The sequence below is a fragment of the Scyliorhinus torazame genome, chromosome 5, assembly GCF_047496885.1.
Source record: "Scyliorhinus torazame isolate Kashiwa2021f chromosome 5, sScyTor2.1, whole genome shotgun sequence".
Lineage (NCBI taxonomy): Eukaryota > Metazoa > Chordata > Chondrichthyes > Carcharhiniformes > Scyliorhinidae > Scyliorhinus > Scyliorhinus torazame.
In genome coordinates, this window is record NC_092711.1 from 273,085,101 (window position 1) to 273,109,760 (window position 24,660).

The 24,660-nt window shown below is 49.9% G+C and overlaps 1 protein-coding gene across 2 annotated transcripts in view; it reads right to left on the reverse strand.

Moving 5' to 3' along the window:
- fdx1b (ferredoxin 1b) overlaps positions 1-15,748 on the reverse strand; it is a 73,970-nt gene extending 58,222 nt beyond the window's left edge. The window contains exon 1 of one of the 2 annotated variants that reach the window (XM_072505580.1): positions 15,168-15,742. In XM_072505580.1, the coding sequence (XP_072361681.1) occupies positions 15,168-15,334 (167 nt within the window). In that variant the 5' untranslated portion in view covers positions 15,335-15,742. Of the gene's footprint in view, positions 1-15,167 lie in introns of both variants that reach the window. The other variant, XM_072505581.1, reaches the window with a different exon arrangement.
- Between the last annotated feature and the right edge of the window lie 8,912 nt (positions 15,749-24,660).

The window sequence follows — 24,660 nt, forward strand, 5'->3', positions numbered from 1 at the left end:
AAATCCCCGATCCCCAACTACCTCCTGACCCCTCCAACTACATCCCATTCTCCAACTACTCTCCTGAACCCCAACTACTCCTGACCCCCATCTATCCTCCACCCCTCTAACTACCCCTCCCCACTTACCATCTGACCACCCCAGCACCCAACCCTCCCAATGGATCACCCCTCCATTGACCATGTGTTAGCTCCCCACTGACACCCTACCAGCCCACTGATCAGTCTCCCCACTGACCACACCCTCTTCTCTACTGACCACCTGATACCCCACCCAATCCTACCCACTTACCTTACACACTTACCATCTCTCTGGCTTCTTAAAGTGGCTGAAACTTTAAACTTACCTATTTTTATGGTAACTAGTGCCATAAAAACGAAGACGTGGCTTCCTTTCCGCCTACTCCTCTGTACTCAACTGTGGGGCCATGACAACCCACTGAACTACACTATTCTCGCCTGACCTTTATCGGAGTGGGAAATGCGAGGCTGCATTTCAGTGTCGGTAAAAAGGAACAAAGTGGCAATCTGACTGTGAATTGCACTCCATGCAATTGCTGATCCATTATATTAAATACAAATTAATTAAACTGGAAGCTAAAAGTAAGAAAAGCTGACAATTATTTTTTTCACACCAGGTACTTTGTTTTACAAATCACAAGAGTTACAGAGTACTTCAAAGAAATCCAATGCATGCAAAGTCATTAATGATTTCTTGGATTGCCACAATAAGATGGCTAGTCATGTAGCTCAAACAAAATCTTCAGGAAAAAAAAACCTATTAGTTCTTGTGGTGGTATGTATTAGGGGTAATACGGTACACCACGTGTCGACAGGCTATTGGTGGAGGGATGCCAGGTCCTGATAGGATCTGCCACCTTCTGGACTCCACCCAGAAATGCCGGTATAAGAACCCAGTTTTTCCCTCCATTTCCCTCAGCAGCTGCATTCTGTAACCACGCTGCTGGGGATAAAGTTCTGCTTAATAAAGCCTTCAATTGACATTACCTCAACCTGCCTCGCGTCATATTGACAGTGCTACAGTTCTACGACACACCATGAATACTGCATTATTTCTAAAATAAACATCTGGGAAAATTTCTATTTGACATTCAAGTTACCTTCTCTTTTCCATTCTGGATTCCAATTGTACTTATGAGCACAAGTGCCACAGAATGCATTTTAAAATGGGGAACCGTGATGGTGGTGAAACAGGCACTCGGACCCGGTTCCTCAGTGCTGCCCAGAGGTCCTCCGCTTTGTATTGGAGGGGGTAGAGATGGTAGGAGTGCTGTATGTATGCTCACCAATGGCACTTATTAATATGAATTATATTCACATAACTTTAGTTAACAAACAAACAACATCAGTAGCAATTACTCACATTTATACAGCACCTTTAACATGGGGGCATAATGAGACAAAATGGATACCACCACAAAGAAGTAAATATTGAAGGGAAGACACAGCTTGGCCTAAGAGCTGGGGTTTAAAGAGGAACTTAAAGGAGAAGAGGGTGGTGTGGGAATAGAGGAATTCAGAAATGGAACTCCAAAGCATGAGGCTCAGACGGCTGAAGGCATGGCCCAAATACTGGAGGGGGGAGGTGGGAGATGCTTGTGTACAAAATGCCAGAGACAGAACAACGGAGAGTTTGTGGGCTATGGGTTGTATGAAGATCCCGGACCAGATGCCAACATCTGATAGGATACTGGACAAGAACCCCAAACACTTTTTAATTTGGAAAACTGTGAGGAAAAGATACTTTGTTCCAGGAGTGAATCATTGACAAATAGGGATCTTGTATATTAAATCAAACTTTATTCTTAACACAGGATTAAACACATTAACATCACAGTAAATAGATTATGATTAACAATTAAACAATTCTCAGCAATAAAAGGAAACACTTTAACTTCTAATGGATAACTTCTCTGTCTCTAATTAAGCAAAACCCACTACAGTTCAAAAATCACTTATAAATAAAGGGTGGGATTCTCCGTACCAGGATAGCCAGATCGTGTTCCCTGTTGGGCCGGAGAATCCAGTGTCGGGACAAAGTTGGGATCGACATCGGGATCGACGCTGGGCACCAATCTGAATGTGATGCTCTGATACCCCCCACTGGCGGCGGGAGTGAGGGGCTGGATTCTCTGTTCCAGGGGCTAAGTGTTGACGCCATCGTAAACGCCAGAGTGTTTTACGATGGCGTCATCTGGCCCCTAGGATCAGCGATCCTGCGTGGCACAGGGAGCCAGCACGGCATTGGAGAGCCTCACGCTTCTCCAGCTGCTGATACAGGTGTCAGCACGGGCACCACGGCCGGCGCGGGTTCGCGCATGCGCGTGGGTTGCCGTCTCTGCGCCGGCCCCGTGCAACTTGGCGGAGACCTACAGGGGCCTGGCGCAGAACAATATAGGCCCTCACCGGGATAAACCCGCCCGCCAATCGGCGGGCCCCGATCGCGGGCCAGGCCACCGTGGAGGCCCCCCCCCGCCACCCCCCATGGTCGTATCCCTCCTCCCCCCCAACAGGCCACCCCCCGCAGCATGAACGCCGAGGTTCCGCCGGGTAGGACCACATGAGAACAACGCCAGCTGGATTCGGCCTAACTTGGCGGGCACTCGGCCCATCGCGCGGGGAGAATTGCCGGGGGGCCGCGTTGAGCGACCCCGGCCGCAGCGGTGCCAATGGCGGCGATTCTCTGGTCACCGGATCAGAGAATCCCGTCCAAGGTCTACGCTGCATGACAGCGGGAGCATGTAAATAAATGCATACTTAGGGTGAAGGGGAACATCCAGGCAATTTGGGGATGGGGGGCTGCTGTGCGGTGCGGTTGAGTGGTTCAGGGCTGTTTTGCAGTGCGGGAGGGGGTTGCTGGCCGCTGGGCCACGCTATCGGTCCGCCTCTTGAGCATCGGGATTCCCGCATATTCCACACCATGCATAAATTTGCGTGGCAAGGAATACGGAATTGCTTACCGGTTTGTACTCCCAGGGGGATTGTAAACGGTTGAAGTTCAACTCCCATATGGAAAATCCCACTCAGCTAGCAAACACTGGGATACTTGCGGCCCTCTGGATAGAGATTTCTTGGAAATACTGGTTGAAGAGAGAGAGATACCCTTTCAGGCAGGAGCTGCAAGTCTTACTGTCTTTAGGAGAATACAACCCCTCAATTATGTAAACTGCAGAAAATCCTCTTTCTAAAAGCAAAATTCCATGAGCCCTATATAGGAAAGCAATATACATGCTTGGAATGGATGATGATCTCATAGAACATAGAACAGTACAGCACAGTCCAGGCCCTTCGGCCCACAATGTTGTGCTGACCATTTATCCTAATCTAAGATCAACCTAACCTACACCCCTTCAATTTACTGCTGTCCAAGAGTCACTTAAATGTCCCTAATGACTCTGACTCCACCACCTCCGCTGCCAGTGCATTCCACGCATCCACCACTCTCTGTGTAAAGAACTGACCTCTGATATCTCCCCTTTAGCTTCCTCCAATCACCTGAAAATGATGTCACCTCATGACAGCCATTTCCGCCCGAAGGAAAAGTCTCTGGCTATCCACTCTATCCATGCCTCTCATCACCTTGTACACCTCGATCAAGTCACCTCTCTTCCTTCTCTCCAGTGAGAAAAGCCCTAGCTCCCTCCACCTTTCTCCATAAGACATGCCCTCCAGTCCAGGCAGCGTCCTGTTAAATCTCCTCTGCACCCTCTCCAAAGCATCCACGTCCTTCCGAAAATGAGGGACCAGAACTGAACACAATATTCCAAGTGTGGTCTAACCAGGGCCGGGATTCTCCCCTACCCGGCGGGGCGGGGGTTCCCTGCGGGATGGAGTGGCAGGAACCACTCCGGCGTCGGGCCGCCCCAAAGGTGCGGATTTCTCCGCACATTTAGGGGCCAAGCCCTCACCTTGAGGGGCTAGGCCCGCGCCGGAGTTGTTGACACGCCACCGACCGGCGGGAAAGGCCTTTGGCGCCATGCCAGCAGGGGCCAAAAGGACTTCGCCAGCCAGCGGAAGTCTGCGCATGTGTGGGAGCGTCAGCGGCTGCTGATGTCATCCCCGTGCATGCGCGGGGGGGGGGGGTCTCTTCCGCGTCGGCCATGGTGAAGGCTGTGGCCGAGGTGGAGGGAAAAGAGTGCCTCCCACGGCACAGGCCCGCCCGCGGATCAGTGGGTGGGCCCCGATCGCGGCCCAGGCCACCGTGGGGGCACCCCCCGGGGCATATCGCCCCGCGCCCCCCCCCCCAGGACCCTGGAGCCCGCCCGCGCCGCGGATCCCGCTGGTAAGAGAGGTGGTTTGATTCTCGCCGGCGGGACTGGTGCCCCCACGGTGGCCTGGCCCGCGATCGGGTCCCACCGATCCGCGGGCGGGCCTGTGCCGTGGGGGCACTCTTTTCCTTCCGCCTTCGCCATGGTCTCCACTATGGCGGAGGCGGAAGAGACCCCCTCCACTGCGCATGCGCGGGGATGCCATGAGCGGCCGCTGGCGCTCCCGCGCATCCGCCGCACGGCAAAGTCATTTCCGCGCCAGCTGGCGGGGCACCAAAGGACTTTCCCGCCAGCTGGCGGGGCGGAAATCAGTCCGGCGCGGGCCTAGCCCCTCAAGGTGAGGGCTCGGCCCCTCAAGATGCGGAGAATTCCGCACCTTTGGGCCGGCGCGATGTCGGATTGATTCGCGCCATTTTTGGCGCCGGTCGGCGGACATCGTGCCGATTGCGGAGAATCCCGCCCGAGGTCTCAGACCCACGGTGCCAAGACGCGATTCTCCGCAGACAGAGAATCGCCACCAGCCACGCGCGGTCGACGCGGCGCCGGTCAGGGGCCGTTGAAAGAGGCCCCTGCGCCGATTCTCCGCGATCGACCGGCCGAGTTCCCGACAAGTTCCGCTGGCGTGGTTCCAAGCTGGTTCTACCCAGAGGGAGCTCAGACCCGCGGCCGCGCTGGTCGTCCTGGTGGGGTGGCGGGTGATCAGGCTTCGGGGGGGCCTGCACGACTGATAGGCCCACGATCGGGGGCTACCGATTGACGGGCATGCGCGATCCAGGGGAGGCCTATCTTCTTCCGTGCTGGCCCGCTGTGTGGCTCTCCAATGTTGCGCGGGGGCCGGTGCGAAAATGGCTGCGTGCATGCGCGGACCCATGGCCAGCTGCTGCGCTTATGCACGGACCCGTGGACGGCAGGCATGCAGGGCCCCATATTGGCAGCAGGAGCTGTGCAGTGCATGCCGGGGCCTTGCTATCCCTCTTAACACCGGAGAATCACTCCAGACTTTTTGAAAAAATCCTGGAGTGATTTGCGCCCATTTTCCGGCGGCCATGGGGACATAGCCCCATTTTCGGAGAATCCTGGTCCCTCTCTTTTACCCTGTATTCAGCATTCAAATTCGACCTTCCAAAATGAATCACTTCACATTAATCTAGGTTGAACTCCATCTGCCACTTCTCAGCCCAGCTCTGCATCCTGTCAATGTACTGTTGTACCTGCAACAGCCCTCGACACTATCTACAACTCCACCAACCTTCGTGTCATCGGCAAACCTACTAATCCGCCCTTCCACTTCCTCATCCAAGTCATTTATAAAAAACACAAAGAGCAGAGGCCCCAGAACAGATCCCTGCAGGACACCACTGGTCACTGAACACCAGGTGGAATACTTCCCATCCACCACTCGCTCTCACTTTTACAACATCTTAATTGCTCACTTTCCAGCCACAGAGCCTTGATACCTTAACCGTGATTATTTAGTAATGTTACAGGAATAGATATATACACCTGCCTCACTCTGGGGTGGGGTCCCTGGGTTGGAAGTAACACCGGGTCTGGTCCAGTAGGGTCAGTAAGGCCAGAAAGGTAGACACCAGTTAAGTTGGCATGGGTGCAGCACACAGGATAGCATTAGGAGCTTGGGCACAAACTGTGATAGTGGTGTTCACCTGTTATGTTCACAATAAGCACCTATGCACAAATGTTCCAGTGAGGGGCAGGCTGGGCTGAACAAAGAACAAACAAAGAACAAAGAAATATACAGCACAGGAACAGGCCCTTCGGCCCTCCAAGCCCATGCCGACCATGCTGCCCGACTAAACTACAATCTTCTACACTTCCTGGGTCCGTATCCCTCTATTCCCATCATATTCATGTATTTGTCAAGATGCCCCTTAAATGTCACTATCGTCCCTGCTTCCACCACCTCCTCCGGTAGCGAGTACCAGGCACCCACTACCCTCTGTGTAAAAATCTTGCTTCGTACATCTACTCTAAACCTTGCCCCTCTCACCTTAAACCTATGCCCCCTAGTAATTGACCCCTCTACCCTGGGGAAAAGCCTCTGACTATCCACTCTGTCTATGCCCCTCATAATTTTGTAGACCTCTATCAGGTCGCCCCTCAACCTCCGTCGTTCCAGTGAGACCAAACCGAGTTTATTCAACCGCTCCTCATAGCTAATGCCCTCCATACCAGGCAACATTCTGGTAAATCTCTTCTGCACCCTCTCTAAAGCCTCCACATCCTTCTGGTAGTGTGGCGACCAGAATTGAACACTATACTCCAAGTGTGGCCTAACTAAGGTTCTATACAGCTGCAACATGGCTTGACAATTCTTATACTAAATGCCCCGGCCGATGAAGGCAAGCATGCCATATGCCTTCTTGACTACCTTCTCCATCTGTGTTGCCCCTTTCAGTGACCTGTGGACCTGTACACCTAGATCTCTCTGACTTTCAATACTCTGGTTGCGGAGGAGGCTCTGAAGGATTGGAGTGGGAGATGGGCGGGACTAGGTGGATCCTCAAGCAGTACATCAGGGATGGAGGCAGCCAGCTGCGATTCCCACTCGGCGACCGGGTCCGCTTTGGCGGCCATCCTCTGGAGCGACTGGGCCTGGATGGGCCCTGCAGTCACTTGGTTGTCCCATATGGCGTGGTTCCACCCTGTTCTGCACGCTGCCCATCGAATGTGCCAGGGTCAGGAAGGAGAGGAGGGAGTTGGAGACGCTGCAGTGTTCCGCCACCTCCCCTGCAGGGGTCACCTGGGACCCATCAGCTCCTCTTCCCTCAGGTTTCCCGCCCGATGGCCCCCAGTCTTCTGTGTGGAATGGGGGTGCGACTGCAGCTAACTCCTGGGGTTCTCCTGCCACCTGATGTCCTGCCAGTCCTGAAGGCCCGTTCTCATCTCGACCAGGGCCTGCATGCTTGCGGCCATGGAGTACAGGGACTGGGCCACGTCCTTCTGGCACAGTGCCACACCACTCAGTGACTATACCAGCTGCCTCTGGGACTGGCTCAGGTCAGCTAACGGCCAGGCAATGCCATTGATGCCCTCAACCGTAACACGTTGTGACTTGGCCAAGCTTTGGAGCGCTGCTGCAATGCCCAGGTGGCCCTGGTACATAGCTGCTTGTGACAAGGCAGCCATGTCCTGTGCCTCGGCCACTTCCCGTACAGATTGCTCCAGCCTTAGACATCCTGATCTATGGTCAATACCTTCGCCCCAAGTCCGCCACTGCAGATGCGACCCGTGCGGTGTTGGGCTGGGTGGCAAGCATGGTCGACACCGCCTCCTGGCCCTGAACGTGTTTGGACTCCTCCAACTGCACCTACAGGCACTGGATGGATGCCGACAGCCCCTCATGTAGTCCCTGGCTCTGTGACTGTATCTCCATTATTGACGGGGCTGCCCTTTCCAGAAGCCAGCGACACGTCTGGATGGCAGCTAGTCCCTGGGGTTGTGCCGCCCTCCAGCCATCTTCCCCATCAGGGGTTCCTACCACCACCTGATGTACTGCAGCACGGGTGTGGTGCGCACCAGATAGTGCCCCAGGTGCCTCTTCATTTACATGTCCAACCGAGGTGAGTGTCTCTGTGATGGTGTAGGTTATTGGAGACAGCTGTGATGGAACATCGGTGTCATCCAGAACTGGTGCTCTAAATGTCTGGGCCTGGTGTTTGGGGGCTCTCTTCACTATCCGTTGCTGTTTCATTACTGGAATCTACTTGGGGTGGGGTCGTGGGATATCAGAAGGGCCTGCCTCACCGCCAGGTGATCCTGCAAGGCGCAAGACATGATGCATGATTGCATCGCAGGTTGGGCTGGAGGGTGGTGTGGGGGAGGTGGGATGGTGTAGGGTTGGTGTGTGGGTGGTGTGGTGGTAGTCGGGGGATGAAGTGGGGAGGTGGGGTAGGTGTCGTGCCACAGCATGCCATAGGGTCACCGCAATTCAACGGGGACTCACTTGGTTGCCCGATGCCCACCTCAACTTCTGTGACTGCCCTCTCTCTGGGCCCAGCAACAACTCCAGTGCCTGCTGCTCATCAAAGGTGAGGGGCCACAGGTCCCGCGGTCCCCCTCTGGTCTTCTCTCTCTCCCTGCGGTTGTGCGCTGCCTCCTCCTGGGGAGGGGTGTGGGCATGGGGGAGAAGACAGAAAGGACACAGTGTTAGGCAGTCAGACACGTGTGGCACAAGGTGGGCAGCTGGTAGCCTTTGTGGCCAGGGCACCCGAGCATGGTGGGTGGTATGGGGGCTGGCATGTGGTGCAGGGTGGAGTGCCAGCAGACTGCTGGCGGGTGGGGTTCAGTCACCCTCCGTGTTGAGGGGGGCTTACAGGTGTGTGGAACAGTGGTTGGTGACAGGGGTACGGTGCTGCCGACTCACCATGGCCTTCCTGCGGAAGTTGTGCACTGCTGTCTAATGCTGTGGGGCCCATAACACTCACAACCTCTGCCACCTGTGCCCAGGCCTGGTATACGGTGTTGGGTGGCAGCCTCCTTCCCACCCCAGGGAACAGGGTGGCCCGCCTCTCCTCCAGGGTATCGAGCTCTGCTCTACTTGCCTCTCTTCGTGCTGCCATCTTGTCAATTGGGTAAGTGTTGTGTGGGGAGTGGAGTGCTGATATGCGGCTACAGCTTGTCTACCTCTTTTCTGACAATCCCAACCTGTCAAATCAGACACCATTTTTCATTGGATTCACTTGAGTTCCACGTGACGTTAGCATGAATTGCTCCGAGCGCGGCACCAATTTAGTTGTCGTAGAAGTCCGCCGTTTCTGTCACGGCATCAACACTTAGGGCTGGATTCTCCCTCCGTTCCTGCATCTAAGTGCTGACGCCAACGGAGGATCTGTGGAGTTCCACGACGGAAAAATCGGTTTTGCACCGGTTCCGCTGCTGGTGCGGGGCTAGCACCGGCGCCGCATGAAACACCCGCGGAACACGCGTAAAACTGTGGTAGAATCACTGGGTCCGTGCTAGACATGTGCAGGACTGACACGCTGTAGCCGCGCATACACTTACACCCCTCACATACTCACCGTTCGGGCCCTAAAAGATGGCGCCGGTTATGCTGGATCGCGTACCCATCCACCCCGACCCCACAGCCCACCTCCCGATGCCCCCCACTGCTCCCTGGCAGATGCCCTCCAGCCAGCGGCACGCCTGTCGGCGAAATATGGCGGTGCTGGACACTATCCGTATGCCCGCTCTCTCCGCAGCCACCATGCCAGGTGCATGACTGTTGAGAGAACACGTGGCCTGCGTCATCAGGAACTCGGCCCATCAGAGGCGGAGCATCACGGGTGGGCCCGATAATGAGATGCAAACACGGTTGCAACTATGCACGCCACGCAATGACGCCGATTTGGAAGGGGGCAGGGCATTACGATTCGGCGCCAAAATGGCACCTGATGCGATTTTGGCGTCGGGAGCTATTCTCCGCCCGATCGCCGTATCCGATTTCGGCATCGAGCAACAGAGAATCTCGCCCTTAGTCTCCAATAAGAATTCCGCCCCACATATGTATCAATTTCTTACATTCATCACAGTTGCAAAAGTATAGGGTTTATAGAGATAGGGAAGATTAACATCTTGAGGATACAGAAATAAGCGGATAAGAATTTAATAATTGGGGAACCAGGAGCCAATGTCGCTCAGTGAGGGGCAGGAGTGATGGATGGGTAGGATTTAGTTGGAATACGTATGGGCGACAGAGGTCCAGGTTTTCTCTCCCAGGTCGGGTGCGCAGAGATGGCAGAATCATCTGCTCCGGGACCCCAAGCTTTAAAAATGCCTGCCTGGGCGTGGGAATTTCGATCTAGGGGTGCAGGAGTCAGGCTGGGCAACCTGGGAAGAAGTGAGAAGGCTGCTGGTGCAGAGGCAGGCTGGGCAGAAGTCCTACCTCGGGTCTCCAGCACTACGTCCAAAATAAAAAGTATAGATTAAAACATAAAATACTACTCTAACCTTTATCCCTCACACCCCACACACTCGCCATGTCCATCCATACAACATCATGGCCCCTCATGTACATGTCACCTTATGCCCCACTATTCAACACTATGCCAACCCATGTCCTCTCCTCAACCTCATGGTCATGTTTAGCCCCCATTTCAACTTAGTGCCAATTCATGTCAAGTCAACTCACGCTTCCTACCACCACTCTTTCTTAACCCCTCGATGCCAAGTCACCTAGTATCCAACATGGGCAAACCTCAAGATTCATGCTGACATAAATTAAAGTTTTGTGTCTATTGATGATGTTGATATTTTAAAATAACACTTACTGATAAAGTAACATTCAATGCAAAATCATTCAATACATTGCAATTTCTTCAACTAGTCTCTGATGAAAACAAACATTTCTATTCTATAACTATTTCAGGCCGTCAACTAAACTACTCACTTAACAGGCACCCCACTGTAATAACATTAATTTGCAAAATAAGACATTACAGCACAAATCCTAAAATGGTGACCCTCAGACTTACATCAACAGACAGAATTAAATATGAAGCACTGATTTTTTTGAACTCCACACTTTTCAAACAAAATCAAAGCCCAGCAAAATTAAATCCTTTAACAGTTTTGAGAGTACCAATGAGTTTTTACAGTTCTTTGACAGGCTCACAGTTCTTTGACAGCATTAACAGATACTATGAGTTGATGCTGGTTTTACACGCCGTCATGTATACTTTTAATAATCCCAAAGGGTGTCTTACATCTCCCAAAATGTCCATTACTTACTCTCCCAAAGGTGTCCTGAAAACATATCGAAGGGGTACTTTACCTCTCCAAAAGGGCACTTTGGCTCTCCAAACAAATCCACCAAGTTCAGATCAGCTCTTACCTGAACTAATCTGCACATGCTGGGTTTCATACTCCTGGCCTACCAAACACCCACTTCAATGGAGGCAACTGATGATTCAAATGGCCAGCAGCCACTGTGAAATACACATGTGCCTATAAAAATAGAAAGTGCCAAATGCAGGGGTGCGACTTAGGAGTTTTGGCCATTTCTGCTACTTGCACCATGACAGAGTATGTCTACTGTGGGGGAAATCTGTACTAGAGTATAGTGTCAAGCTGTCAAGTTATTCAAATCCCTAGCCCTTTACTTAAAAAACAACAGCTGTTTGTGAGCATTTGAAAAAAATCTGGTCCAGCAGCTATCATAAATGTATGTTGACATTACCCGAAGGCTATCATTATTTCATTATTAATGCTTGGCTGCTTTCCACGGCCTATCATATCTCATTAGAGGGTTGCATGTTCACAGTTTGTTTGACAGCTCAAATAAGGTATTAAAGGATTTGTTGGTTTTGAGTTATGAATACAAATATTTGATTTTAAATTTAAGTACTTGAGGACATTTAAATGTTTTAAATGGGTTTTCATGAATGGAAGTTTTTTTAAATCTATAGTAAAGGCTGTAATAGATATTTATAACTTTATTTTATTTCACAACAACATGGCTCCTGAGGTCTGCACATGGTGGATACTAGATAGGCTGGCATGAATGATGTAAAGGCAAAACTTAGTGGGTTGGCAAGAGTTGGCATTAAGATGACATGTAGGATATGAGGATCCATTGAGGGGTGGGGGGAGATTTGAGTTGGCATGGATGATGCCGAGGGAGTTATTGGGAGCTGAGGACAAGTGGGGTGGGGGGGGGGGGGGGGGTGGAGTGCTACAAGGACTAATATTTAACACAACAACTGGAACAAAGTCCTAAAGAACTGAGGCAGGCCTTCTAAACAGCCCGGCTCAGCATTTGGCAGCCCATGAGCCTGCTTCCACTCTGCATCTGGGGGTAGCAAGCCAATTCCATCCTGTACCCATATCCTCATCTGGAGTGACAATCGTCCCACTTGTGGGGTTCTCTCTCCTGAGGTGGGCATAGCTAGCTAGGAGATTTGCCAACTCGAGTTACCCAGCTGCGGACAACAATCTGCAGGAGGATGGCTTAGTATCAAATTATTATTTGACCATATCGCTGTTTCAGTATGTGCAGCACGATCTGACTTTGATGCAAATTACACTTACAACTCACAGCTCATATGCGCACTGTTAACTAGCAACTTTGACAGTCACCCTTCTCCAACACATCACAGAAGGCTCAGTAACAAATCACTCTTCCTTGTAAGAAAAGGTGGCACACAGCAGCAGTCAACAAGTTTCCACTACAGTGAAAGCATCAGTCTGTATACCCTTCTCCCCCCACCCTTGGAGAGAGGATCATGCAGTTATGAGAAAGTATAAAGTGACCACTGGCAATACCGGAGAAGATAGCATGCAAAATGTCTTTAATCCTCTTTGTCTCTTCTGATCCTCCATCACGCCACACACTCCGCATGACAAATTGCAGTGCTTTCAACATTTGCTTCTTTCTCTCTGCTCTCCTACACACAACTTGCTAACCCTTGTCCCTCTGCTTTATTTCAGCTGCCGAGAATGTCAATGTCAGTCAGCAAGAAGTGGAATGCAATGTTGTAGAAAATGTTTCATTATTTGGTCCGACTCTCATTGGTACAGGTTCAAATACTCAGCAAGCAGACTTTAGAGGTTAGGTTAGAGGAAGAATTTGTACATGGTAAGTCACTAGGCATATGTCTACAAAAGCTAGGACAGAGGCCTACCCAATTGTACACTGAGGGAATGATAAAGCTGTCGGGCTGGTTACAGGAAGTATGTGGTCAATGGCACTTTACACAATGGTAAAATCTCTAATGCAAAGAAAGCCTAGTGCTCTTTCATCCTTTCTCATCTTCTAATAAGAAAGCAGGTGTAAGTGTTTCCCCTGGTATAGAGAGACTCAGTGGTCCCTGATACTTTGGTGAAATGCAAACTGGGAGATGTAGCTAACATCGCCTGTTACAGCCTAAACGGAGGCCAAGGTATAAGATTATGGTAACTGTGAACATGACAGCCACAGGCAGTGCGGCCCATGCCTTGGCTTGAGGCTGCAATTGTGGCTGTAACAGTGACATAACCAGATCTCAGCTCTTTGGTAAAGCAAAGAGGCCACTGACATTGCTCCGCAGTTAAGCTGAGGTAGGCAAGTGCCCTCTGAAGACCCACGATTGGTATGACCTTCTATTCCAAGCTATCCCCCTACCTCTTTGGGTTTCTTCTCCAGCTCTGTCATGTATTTAGGGCGGAATGGTGGCATGGTGTTTAGCACTGCTGCCTCACAGCTCCAGGGTTCTGGGTTCAATTCCAACGTCGGGTAACTGTCTGTGTGGAGTTTGCACTTCCTCCCCGTGTCTGGGTGGGTTTCCTCCAGGTGCCCCTTTTCTTCCCACAGCCCAAAGATGTGCATATTAGTTGTATTAGCCATGCTAAATTGTCCCTTGGTGTCCAAAAAGGTTAGATGGGATTATTGGGTTACGGGGATAGGGTGGAGGTGTAGGCTGAAATGGGGTGCTCTTTCCAAGGGCCGGTGCAGACTCGATGGGCCAAATGGCCTCCTTCTGCAATGTAGGGATTCTATGATCTATGCCTTGCAGTTTCGTTTTTCCGCTATCCCCAAAAACAATCTTTCCAAATCACCCCTGCCTATAGCTGGACTATTTGTGAGGCAAGTTGGAAGAGGAATGCAAAAACAGCAAAAACTCTCTTTTCCTCAACAAAGTGAACTTTCAAGAATGATGGAGCATTGTTGAAAATGACCATGAATCAAATCATAAACTGAAATCCCAAACCAGCATTTAATCCATAAATGCTGTAACATCTCATTTGATGGTGCTGGCACGGGGCCCTTTCACACTGGTTAGCATCAAGTTTGCCGAACAAAGTTAGCACACGGTGACTGAAGCACTGGTGGTCTAATATGGAAATCGGATTCTACATGAAGCATAAGGCCCAAATCTTCGTACATTAATTTCTATTTAAAGGTGTACCAGTGGGCAATCATGCCATAGCTGCTGTATCCTGACTAATGAATGGCTCCACCTCATGGGGTACAAAAAGATAAGCAAGGCAGAAAGAGCCTGCATTTACGTCACTTCTATCACATCCTCAAAATGATTAAATGTGGTACAGTCTATGAGGCATATTGTCACTGTTGAATGGAATTGTTGACAAAATTTAAATCTGCATGCAGCAAAGTAAATTAATGACCAGATAATCTGACATTTGGTGATATTGCTCGAGGATTGGATATTAACAGCAGCGCCAAGGTAGGTTTCTCCCATTCAAATAGTGCTCAGGGATCCTTTGCATTCACCTGTATATGACAAGGACATATAACAGTGGCATTTCTTCATTACTGAATCTCGCAATAAAAGAGGACTGCCCAGCCCAATGGGAATGGTTGATAAGCAGACCCTGCACTCCCAAAACATGACCCCCACCTCCACACTACTGCTTACTACTCAACCTGACCCGGGCAGAATTTTTGCCCCAATGTGGGGTTGGGAACGAAGGTGTGTGAGCACGTAATTTCGCACTGCAGGCTGGTGTGGTGATCCGCTGGTGCCATAGGAACTGGTTTAGCACAGTGGGCCAACAGCTGGCTTGTAATGCAGAACAAGACCAGCAGCGCGGGTTCAATTCCCGTACCGGCCTCCCCGAACAGGCGCCGGAATGTGGCGACGAGGGGATTTTCACAGTAACTTCATTGAAGCCTACTTGTGACAATAAGCAATTATTATTATTATTATTATCCCATTCCCTGAGTCATTTTCCTGGGGACGGAACAGTCACCTGCCTGCAAGGTTGTATAATTAGGTGGCTAATTAAGGCCAATGATCAGAGGCTAACTGGACAATTCCAGTCAGCCAGTGGGCCCCCTGCAGTGCAGAAACACAGCATCGGCCTGGAGGCCGTCTCTCCATGGTAGAGTCTGTTTGCAAAAGTAACTGGAACTTTGCCTCACCTGTTGCCCTCGGATACAGTTGACAAACTGAAGGGTCTTTTCTGTTGGTTTGCAGCAGGCTGACAAATTCCAACTCTCTGAACTGTCGAAGCTCTGAAATACCAAGCTCTCCCACGAAGCAAACAACATAGGGATTGTAGCTTGAAAGCACCACGAACCACCACCATACTGACTATTTTCTGGTGAGTTTGCTGCTGCTGTACTTGGCCGGGTGTGGATTGTTTCACTTGTGACTGGTTATGGTTGCGGATAGACTTACATAATAATGGTGAAAAGGGGGCTGGGACAGTTGTATTTTTCCCAAGGTTAGAAACTGTTGCAATTTTAAATAGTTTTGTTCTTATCGTGTTGTTATTCTGTGCTGCTGCCAAAGTCAGATGAGTAGAAAGAAAAAGAAAATACTGAATGCTGTAAATCTGAAACGGAAACGGAAAAAGTTGGACATGCCACACCGACTCTGTCAGCAATTGAAAAGGAAATCGACACGTTACTGTTTCAAATAGGCATCCTTTATCTGAAAATGTCTCAGTTCTGATAAAGGTCTGTACCAAAACATCCTTGTTCTTTCAGATTTTGACAGGTTTGTATTCCAACATTAGAGATTTTTACTTTAATTAAATAAAAACTGTTTGTGGCCATAAAGGTTCCAACAAAAGTTAAATCACTGCATGGACGTTTTCCACTGTCATTGCCTCCAGAGTTAAAAGAAATCCTCAACTTAAGTAACAGTGAATCAAGTGCTCAGCGTTCATCCCAGAATCCAAATCTTCCAAAAGTAATGTTCAAGGTCAGGCTTCCAGACAACACAAGGCATCAGGCCAACTCCAGCTCCTCCTGTCAAGTGGCTGTGAAATTAAATTGAACACCTTATGAAATATGAAAGTTTATTCAGAAATAGGACAGTTTCATGTTGCATTACATTCATCCCCCACCATCTGGCCTGCGAAATCCTACCAACTGTCCTGGCTTGATACAATTCACACCTCTTTAACCTGGGGTTACCCCATCTCTGGATCTGTAAAGATTTAATCACCTGCTAATGGTCGCATTCCAAGCATTGTTTGGCATCTTTGAATTTGTCTATATATGTGTTTCTGGAACATACCTCTTCATTCACCTGAGGAAGGAGCAGCGCTCCGAAAGCTAGTGATATCGAAACAAACCTGTTGGACTTTAACCTGGTGTTGTAAGACTTCGTACTGTGCTCACTTAAGATTGTTTGATAAGGCCACGAAGGAGACTTCACCGATTAGTTCAAAGAAACTTAGTTTATTTACAATAACTACAATGTTACAATGTTATTTACAAGACATTACACAGTAGATCCCAACTGCAATACAACAGCTATACATGAGGTCCCTGCCGCCTTAACGGGGGAGCTCATATTCTGCAAGGTTGACGGGGAAATAAATTGCTCCCCCCCAATAAGATACTTGTGGGTTAATACAGATTGAAAAGAGAAAATGGTCAGTAGTTGCAAATGTAATACCTCTGCCTATAATTACTGTAGCACAATGGTTAGCACTGTTGCTTAACAGCACCAGAGTCCCGGGTTTGATTCTGGCTTGGGTCACTGTCTGTGCGGAATCTGCATGTTCTCCCCGTGTCTGCGTCGGTTTCCTCCATGTGCTCCGGTTTCCTCCCACAAGTCCCGAAAGACGTGCATATTAGGTGAATTGGACATTCTGAATTCTCCCTCAGTGTACACGAACAGGCGCCGGAATGTGGCAATTAGGGGATTTTCACAGTAACTTCATTGCAGTGTTAATGTAAGCCTGCTTGTGACACTAATAAAGATTATTATTATTAGATTATTAATTAAGAATCTTCAACATTGGCAGCTAACAACTTGCACTGAAGCTAACTGGACTTGAATGAATGTAATGTGTTCCAACATTGAAATATTGTCCGTACACTATTGCACAATTAAAATCTATGACTGTGCGGATTGTCTATTGACCTGGTTTGGAGATTAAGCAGAGTGATGTACTTCCATTGACGTCTGGTACTGACTGACTAAAACAAAGGATATTACATTCATTAAAAAAATTATTTCATTTATTTCCCAGTTTTCTTTACTGAAAACGACTTCAGCAGTTCCCCTGAGTGTGGGCACCAGCCAAAATACATGATACAAAATACAAAGAACATTTTTCCTGTGAATCCAGATAGGAGAAATTAACCAGTTATTTGAAAATGGAGGGTGTCGCAACCAAACACGACATCCCATAGGTGAACATTAAAATAAGAATCACTGGCAGCACGGTGGCACAGTGGTTAGCGTTGCTGCCTCACGGCATCGAGGACCCAGGTTCGATCCCGGCCCTGGGTCACTGTCCGTGTGGAGTTTGCACAATCTCCCCATTCTGCATGGGTCTCACCCCCACAACCAAAAAGATGTGCAGGGTAGGTGGATTGGCCAGGCTAAATTGCCCCTTAATTGGAATAAAAATGACTTTAAATTTAAGGGGGAAAAATGAGGAATCTCTGAAAAATATTCAGGGGCAGGGAACTCTAGTTGGTTCCCGATTCTTAATCTTGGGCATTAATTTTCTATTCATCATCAGTCTCATTGTTTCTCAGAAAGTAATGCATCCTATTGTGAAATGCAAAAGCAAAACTTCCATGAACCATTACAATGTTCAATATTGTGACTACAGGTCACGTATCCATTATCCAAAATCTGTGGGGCCAATTGTATTTCAGATCATTTCGGATTTTGAATTCTGCATATAAACCCAGGCCTACATACATTACAGTGGCTTAACATGAGACTAGCTGTAGTAGAAAGTAAATAAAATGGCCAGAAAAATAAGAAGTCCCACTCAAAAATAAAGATTGGGTGCGTTTGACATTGTTTGGGTCGTCTTAGCTCATGTCAACTTGGGTCACAAACTTCCACGCCAAAGGTCAATGAGTTTAGAAAAACCTGCAGTTTCTCGATGACTTTAGTTGTCGTATTTACGGATAAAGCATATTCAACCTGTATTAAATTAGCCGATGATAAATTTGTGAATTCTGACGTGTTCAGTGAAGTCAAAAGCATTGTATAAATGTGGGACGGGATGCTCTCTCGGCCAACGCTGGAACCGGGAAACATGATTGGGCGGAGAAACCCGTGTCAGCCGAAAATCGTGGCCGGTGCCAGGCACCAAACGGAATGCCATCCTCCGACCCCTCGACTGCGGTGTGAATGCGTTCTACGCCGTACGTCGGCATGGCCATGCAAATTGTACAGTAAATGCCATTGCCATATGATTTACAGGCCCTCCCTCGTATTTTCTGGCCTCCACCGATGCTCAAGGAATTACAGACGGCGAGGTTCACTTGTGATATATAAAATCGGAAAGCAGGCGCCGTGGCTGCTGAGGGAGAAGGAGGAAGTAGGTCATGTTCCCAAAGGCTCAACCATGGGCTGCTGCTGTTGCCGCTGGCTGCTAGGATTGTGGGGAGGCGTCTGCTAGGACTGTGAGGAGTAGCGAGGGGTTACCAGGGGATGGCAGCGAGGGTGACCAGGGGACTCCCCGGGACCAAGGAGTCCATTGTCGCAGCCTGAAAGGCAACCCTCTTACTGCACACCGACTGCCCGCCCACCGTGGCCCGTGGTTGCGCAGAGCGACACCAGCCGTGTGGGTCCCTGAACCACCGCCACCCATACCCGGTTGCCACCCTGCTGGTGGGGCATTACACAGCCCATCCAAGGATGACACCCAATGTAGATCCCACAGGAGGGCGCAGTACAGGAGCTGCAGAGAGTACAGCTGGTATGTGTAAGGCCAGAACCGGTACCATTGCTGGCATGGATGGGTGCTGGGGCCAGAGCCCCCCCCCCCCCGGGTTCCGGGCACCTTCAGGGCCAGGGCAGAGTGCCAGTGGGAATGTCTGGGGGTGAGTGTGGGGATGGGATGGGAGTGGGACATGCTACTTGTGCGGGGGCAGGGGTTGCAATGCAGGCCGGGGTCACCGTATAGCCCATTGGGCCTGATCGGCACAGGGGTACCCACCATGCTAACATGTCCGCACTTTACCCCCTGTAGACAATGGATTTCGGTATCCAACTGGATATGGTTGCCATCATTCTGACCACTGCAGCCTTGGCAGACGCACCGAGGCTGTAGGAGCAGGAGCTGCTCGTCAAGGGCCTTGCAGAACTGGAGCCTGCCCCAGAGGAACAGGGGCCAGCCAATGAGGGTGGAGAGCCAGCCGCTCAACAGGCCGAGGAGGAGCTGGGAAGGAGCCGCTACAACACACCTCGTGTATATCGGAAGCACGTTATTTGAGGGCTGCCGGACCGAGCATTTCGGCAAAGACTCTGATTGAGCAGTGGGACCATGCAACATCTCTGCCAGATCATGGGGAGGACACCCACATCCGGTGGCCATCTAGGTGCCCTGAAAATGTACGCCACGGGGTCCTTCCAGGCATTGAGTGGGGACTGGGACGGGATCTCGCAGGCCTCGTGCACAGATGCATCCGTGCCACAACCGAGGCCCTGTATGCCCAGTCGGCGCTATACATTATCTTCAGCATAGGCCGAGCCCACCAGGCAGTGACATTGGCCGCCATCACCAGGATGCCCCAGGTCCATGTGTCTCCCCTACGAGCACAGACACATGAGTTGGTGGTCTTCAGGAACTGAAAGGGGTTCCACTCCATGGACGTGCAGTTGGTGTGTGACCACGAGATGCACATCATGCATGTCTGCAGCCAATACCAGGGCAGTGTGCACAACGCCTTCATCCTGGCATACTCGACAGTTCCCGGCAGCTTCTAGGCGCACCCCCAGGTGAGGGGTTGGCTCCTGTCGACAGTAGTTATCCGCTGTTGTTGTGTCTAATGATGCCTATCCGTAGGCCACAAACTGGCGTGGAGAACTGCTACAAGATGCCATGCAGCAACCAGGGGCGAGATTGAGCATCGTTGTGCTCAAGATGCGATTCAGCGGTTTGTGAGGTTGGAGGTGTTGACGGAAAAGTTTGGAATTCCACTGGGGCATGCCTTTAGGTATATGCAGGTATGTGTCTTTGCAAGGAAGGTTTTCCCAATGTTTCCAGTGACACCCTCCTTCCTGGCAGGGTGTGTTGTCGGTGGTGGAGTTTGTTTTTGAAAACTCACCCCTATACCAAAAAGGGCCGACATTCTAAATGATGATCAGGGATTCTCACTCCCTGACTCCGATGCAGGCTTCAGTGGGTGCTATTCAGGTCAAACTATGTTTCGAAGTTATCCCCCAGTATAACCCATACCTTCACCGAAGATTTCATCTACTTACCACTTAGTAGGATCGATCCTGGGTCCCGCATTGCTAAGTAAGTAAAGTAGACTTTGGAATAACCACTATTTCAGGTTAAATTAAGTTATTTTATTATTATATTTTTTCTTTTAAAAGCTGCAATTACTTTCTTCACAGAAAAGAAAAAGATCTTGTTTCTGGATCCTTCTGGTTGGTTGAAGGGACCTTCAGGCCCAACTTGACAATCAATCTTCTTTAAAGTATGGTCTTCTTTAGATGTATTCGCTGGTTAGCTCGGTTGCTGCGTCCTATCTTTCCCATGTACCGAGCTGTGAGAGCCGGCTCTGCTGGCTATCTCTGAGCTGACTCTGCCTACTCTTTAAATTGTAGTCTTCCTTAGATGTATTAGCTATTTTAGCTCAGCTGCTATGTCCTGTCTCTTTCCCATGGCCGAACTGACTGTAATCTGACTCTAGCTGTTTGTTCCTTCTCTGCTTCTCTCTCTCTCCCTCTGAGTTCTCGTTCTGGGTAGTTCCTGCTCTGGTCTCTAGGTTTATATATTTTTCTAACAGTTATCTAGTTTTTATGACTTTATTGTAAAGTAACTCTTTTCACTTTGATTGTAAAAGGTATCTTTGAACTAAACCTTTTAATCCAACTAAGTACTCATTTTGACATTACCTCAGCTCTCGGGTCTCTGATTACATTGTTTCCTTTGTGATGTTCAAAATGCTTTGACTTCAGTAGAGGTGTTACTTTTAATTCCCGCCATTTCTACAGTTTTATTTTCCAATTGTGTCCTCAGCTCATAATTTTGACTTTGATTTTGGCTTTGAATTATGTTTCTCGTAGACTGATAGTCTCCAGTTTTTTTTAATTTACCTGGTATTAGCAAATTTTCACACCTAGAATTGTCCCAAATTCAACTGAACCTTAGCTTTTCCTTTCCAGATGATTACTAAGATAGTTACTTTCAATGAAGGTGTGAGCCATTGTTTTTGGCTTCATTCAAAATCCTGTTTGTCTTGTTTGCTAAGCCTGCTTGACCAAGGATATCTGCATTTTACAATCCTGCTCTTTGCAGCTGCTGTTTACCCTTTGTGGGATCTTTCCCTGTATCCTCTCACATTTCTCTCAGACCAGATATTGCCAGACTTTCATGTTTCAAATGACACATTTTTCCATATTATCAATTACAAGTTGGAAGGGGAGGTCATCTTGGCGAATTATGGGAGGATTTTGGAAGTGGATATGGTATTGCTGGAGGGGGTTAAGGCCAAATGGGGGAGGAGCTGGGGTGGCATTGGGCAGAGGTTGTGGTGTGAATTTTGCGGAGGGTGAATATCTCAACCTTGTGTGTAAGGCTTAGGTTAATACAGTTAAAAGGGGTGCACAAGTCGCACCTGACGAGGTCGAAGATGAGCCGGTTGTTTGAGGGGTGGTGGACGCTTGTGAGCGGCCTGGGAGAGGTCCGGTCAACCATGTTCTGTATGTCTGGCCCTGCCTAAAGTTGGAGAAATTTTGGGGGGTTTTCTGCACCATGTCAGCGATCTCACACTTGGATATGGAGCCCAGTCCTCTGGGGGCCATATTAGGGATGCAGGGCTTGTTGGAGCTGCAGTCAGGAGCAGGGGCAGATCTTTAGCCTTCATTTCGCTGATTACTCACAGGTGGGTCCTGTTGGGGTGGAATCAGCCTCTCCGTCCAGTGCCTCAGAGGGGTTTGGGGACCTGATTGTGTTCCTTATTTGGAGAAGGTTAAGTTTATCTTGAGGGGGGAAATTGAGGGGTTCCACAAGAGATAGTCTGTTTATTCTTCATATTAAATATATTGCTACCATCAGCTGCTAGGGGGAGGGGGGATTGTGGGGGGTATGGATGGGGGGAGCTATTCTTTGGGTTATTGGGGTGTTGGTTGGTAGAGTGGGGGGATTTGCTTTCTTGTTGTTTTGCATTGTTTTGTTCCATGTGTAAAATGTTAAAATGTTAAAAACAAAATAAAAATATTTTTAAAAAGATATGGTTCACGTGCCTGGATCGCTCTGGAGGGGCCCTCCAGTATAGCACTAGGAGAGTCTCCACATCACAGGCGGCCTGCTGCATCCTCCACACCATTGCGCACCAGAGGGGCAATGAGGCGGAGGACAAATTCCAGGCCTCGTCTGATGAAGAGGATGCAGAGGAGGGCCAAGATGGGCAGAGCATGGGGAACACATGCAGGTCACCAACACTTAAAATAGTGCAACACTATTTTCTTGAATCATTAACTGTTTAACATACTCAGACTGTGGGTTAACACGATACTAGCTTTAACTAAAGATCTTTGCCTTGTCCTAACCAGTCGATGCACTCAGCACATGGTGAATGTCTGTGTTACAGGCTGTGAGCTCTGTCCTCCTAGCTAGCTGCAACTCGAATGAGTGGGAAATCTGATGCCCCCCTGTCTTTATAGTGCATGTGCTCTAACTGGTGATTGGCTGCGGTGCATGCATGATCGACACCACCTCCTGCCCCTGCAGAGGTAGGACTCCTCCAACTGCATCTTTAAGCGCTGGATGGTTGTGGACACCCCTTCATGTAGTCCCTGACTCTGCTCTTGCATCTCGTGAATTGATGGGACCGCCATTTCCAGATACCCGAGACCCATTTGGATGGCAGCTAGTCCATGGGTTTGGGCCAAGCTTCGACCATCCGCCCCCTTGGGGATTCCCTTCTCCGCCTGATGTACCGCAGCATGTGTGTGGTGCGCACCAGATAGTGCCCCAGGAGCCTCTTCACTAACATGCCCAACCGAGGTGAGTGTCTCTGTGATGGTGGAGGTTGTTGGTGACTGCAGCACCGTGGAGTTGGTGTTGTCACAAGATGTGTCCGCCGAGGTATCACGGGGCTGCAGCTGGGGCCAGCAGGTCACACCTCATTGCTGGATGAGTCTTCGGGTTGGGGTTCAGGCCGAGAGCAGGGCATGCCAGATGGGTTCGCCTCGTTGACAGGTAGCCCTGCAAGACATAAGACAAGATTCTTGGTTAGAATGCAGGTGAGGGGTTGGTGATTGAGGGGAGGGGGGGTGGGGGCTGCCGCAAGTGTAACAGGGACATCACAATCCATCGCAGGCTCACTTGCGTTCCTGGTGCCAACCTCCGCCTTGGCGACTGCCTATCTCTGGGTGCATTGACCTCGTCGAACACCCTCCACTCAGCAGCGGTGAGGGGCCGCAGGTCCAGCTGGCCTCTTCCGGTCTGCTTGCTCTCTCTGCGGTGGTGGCTCACCCTGGCTGGCCTGGGGGTTGCCACCCAAGCCCAGCACTGCCTACTGGTCCGCCGGTAGGGACCAAATGGCAGGGGGGGTTATGGGTGGTGGGACGGGGGTGGTGCCAGGAGTGCAGGGCTGGTTACTCACTCTGGCTGCCCTGAGTAGTTTGTGCAACTTCTTGCGACACTATTTGCCAGTCGTAGCCATGGGGCCCATGACGTTCATGTCCTCTGCCACCTGAACCCAGGCCCAGTTGATGTCCGCGGATGGTAGTCACCTTCTCACCCCAGTAACAAGGTGCCCCACTTCTCCTCCACGGCATTCAGCAGGGTCTCAAGCTCTGCATCAGCGAAATAGGGTACCACTCTTCGGGGTGTCATCTTGTTGGCTGGAATAAGTGTGTGTGGGAAGTGATGTGCTTATATGCGGCTGAAGTTTGTCACGCTCCCGAGTGCCGGTCCCGACCCCGGTAAATCAGATGCCGTCATGCATTGGAATTGCAGTAGTTCCATGTGGTGCCGGTGCTAGCCCATTAACGGGCTCTGAATTGCTCCGGGACTGCTATTGTCAACTATAACACTCGTAATTCAGTCCCGGCATTAGCTCTTAGCCTCCCAAACAGAAAATGGTAATATTTGGACTCTGATGCCAGGGATTTGTATGTGTGTGTTTGTTTTATGGATACGTTTCAAGAATTGGGTGCCATGTTTCAGGAATCTCGATATGGAAGCTGGGCAAATTAATCCTGTCTTCTAGAACTGGGGGTGGTGTGGCCTTCCAACCACTGGTCCTGTGTTGTCCTGTTCCATAAAAGGATGGTACAAATCATTACAAGGGGACATAAATTTAAGGTGAATGGTGGAAGATATAGGGGGGATGTCAGAGGTAGGTTCTTTACCCAGAGAGTAGTGGGAGCATGGAAGGCACATCCTGTGGAAGTAGTTGAGTCGGAAACATTAGGGACTTTCAAGCGGCTATTGGATAGGTACATGGATTACGGTATAACGATGGG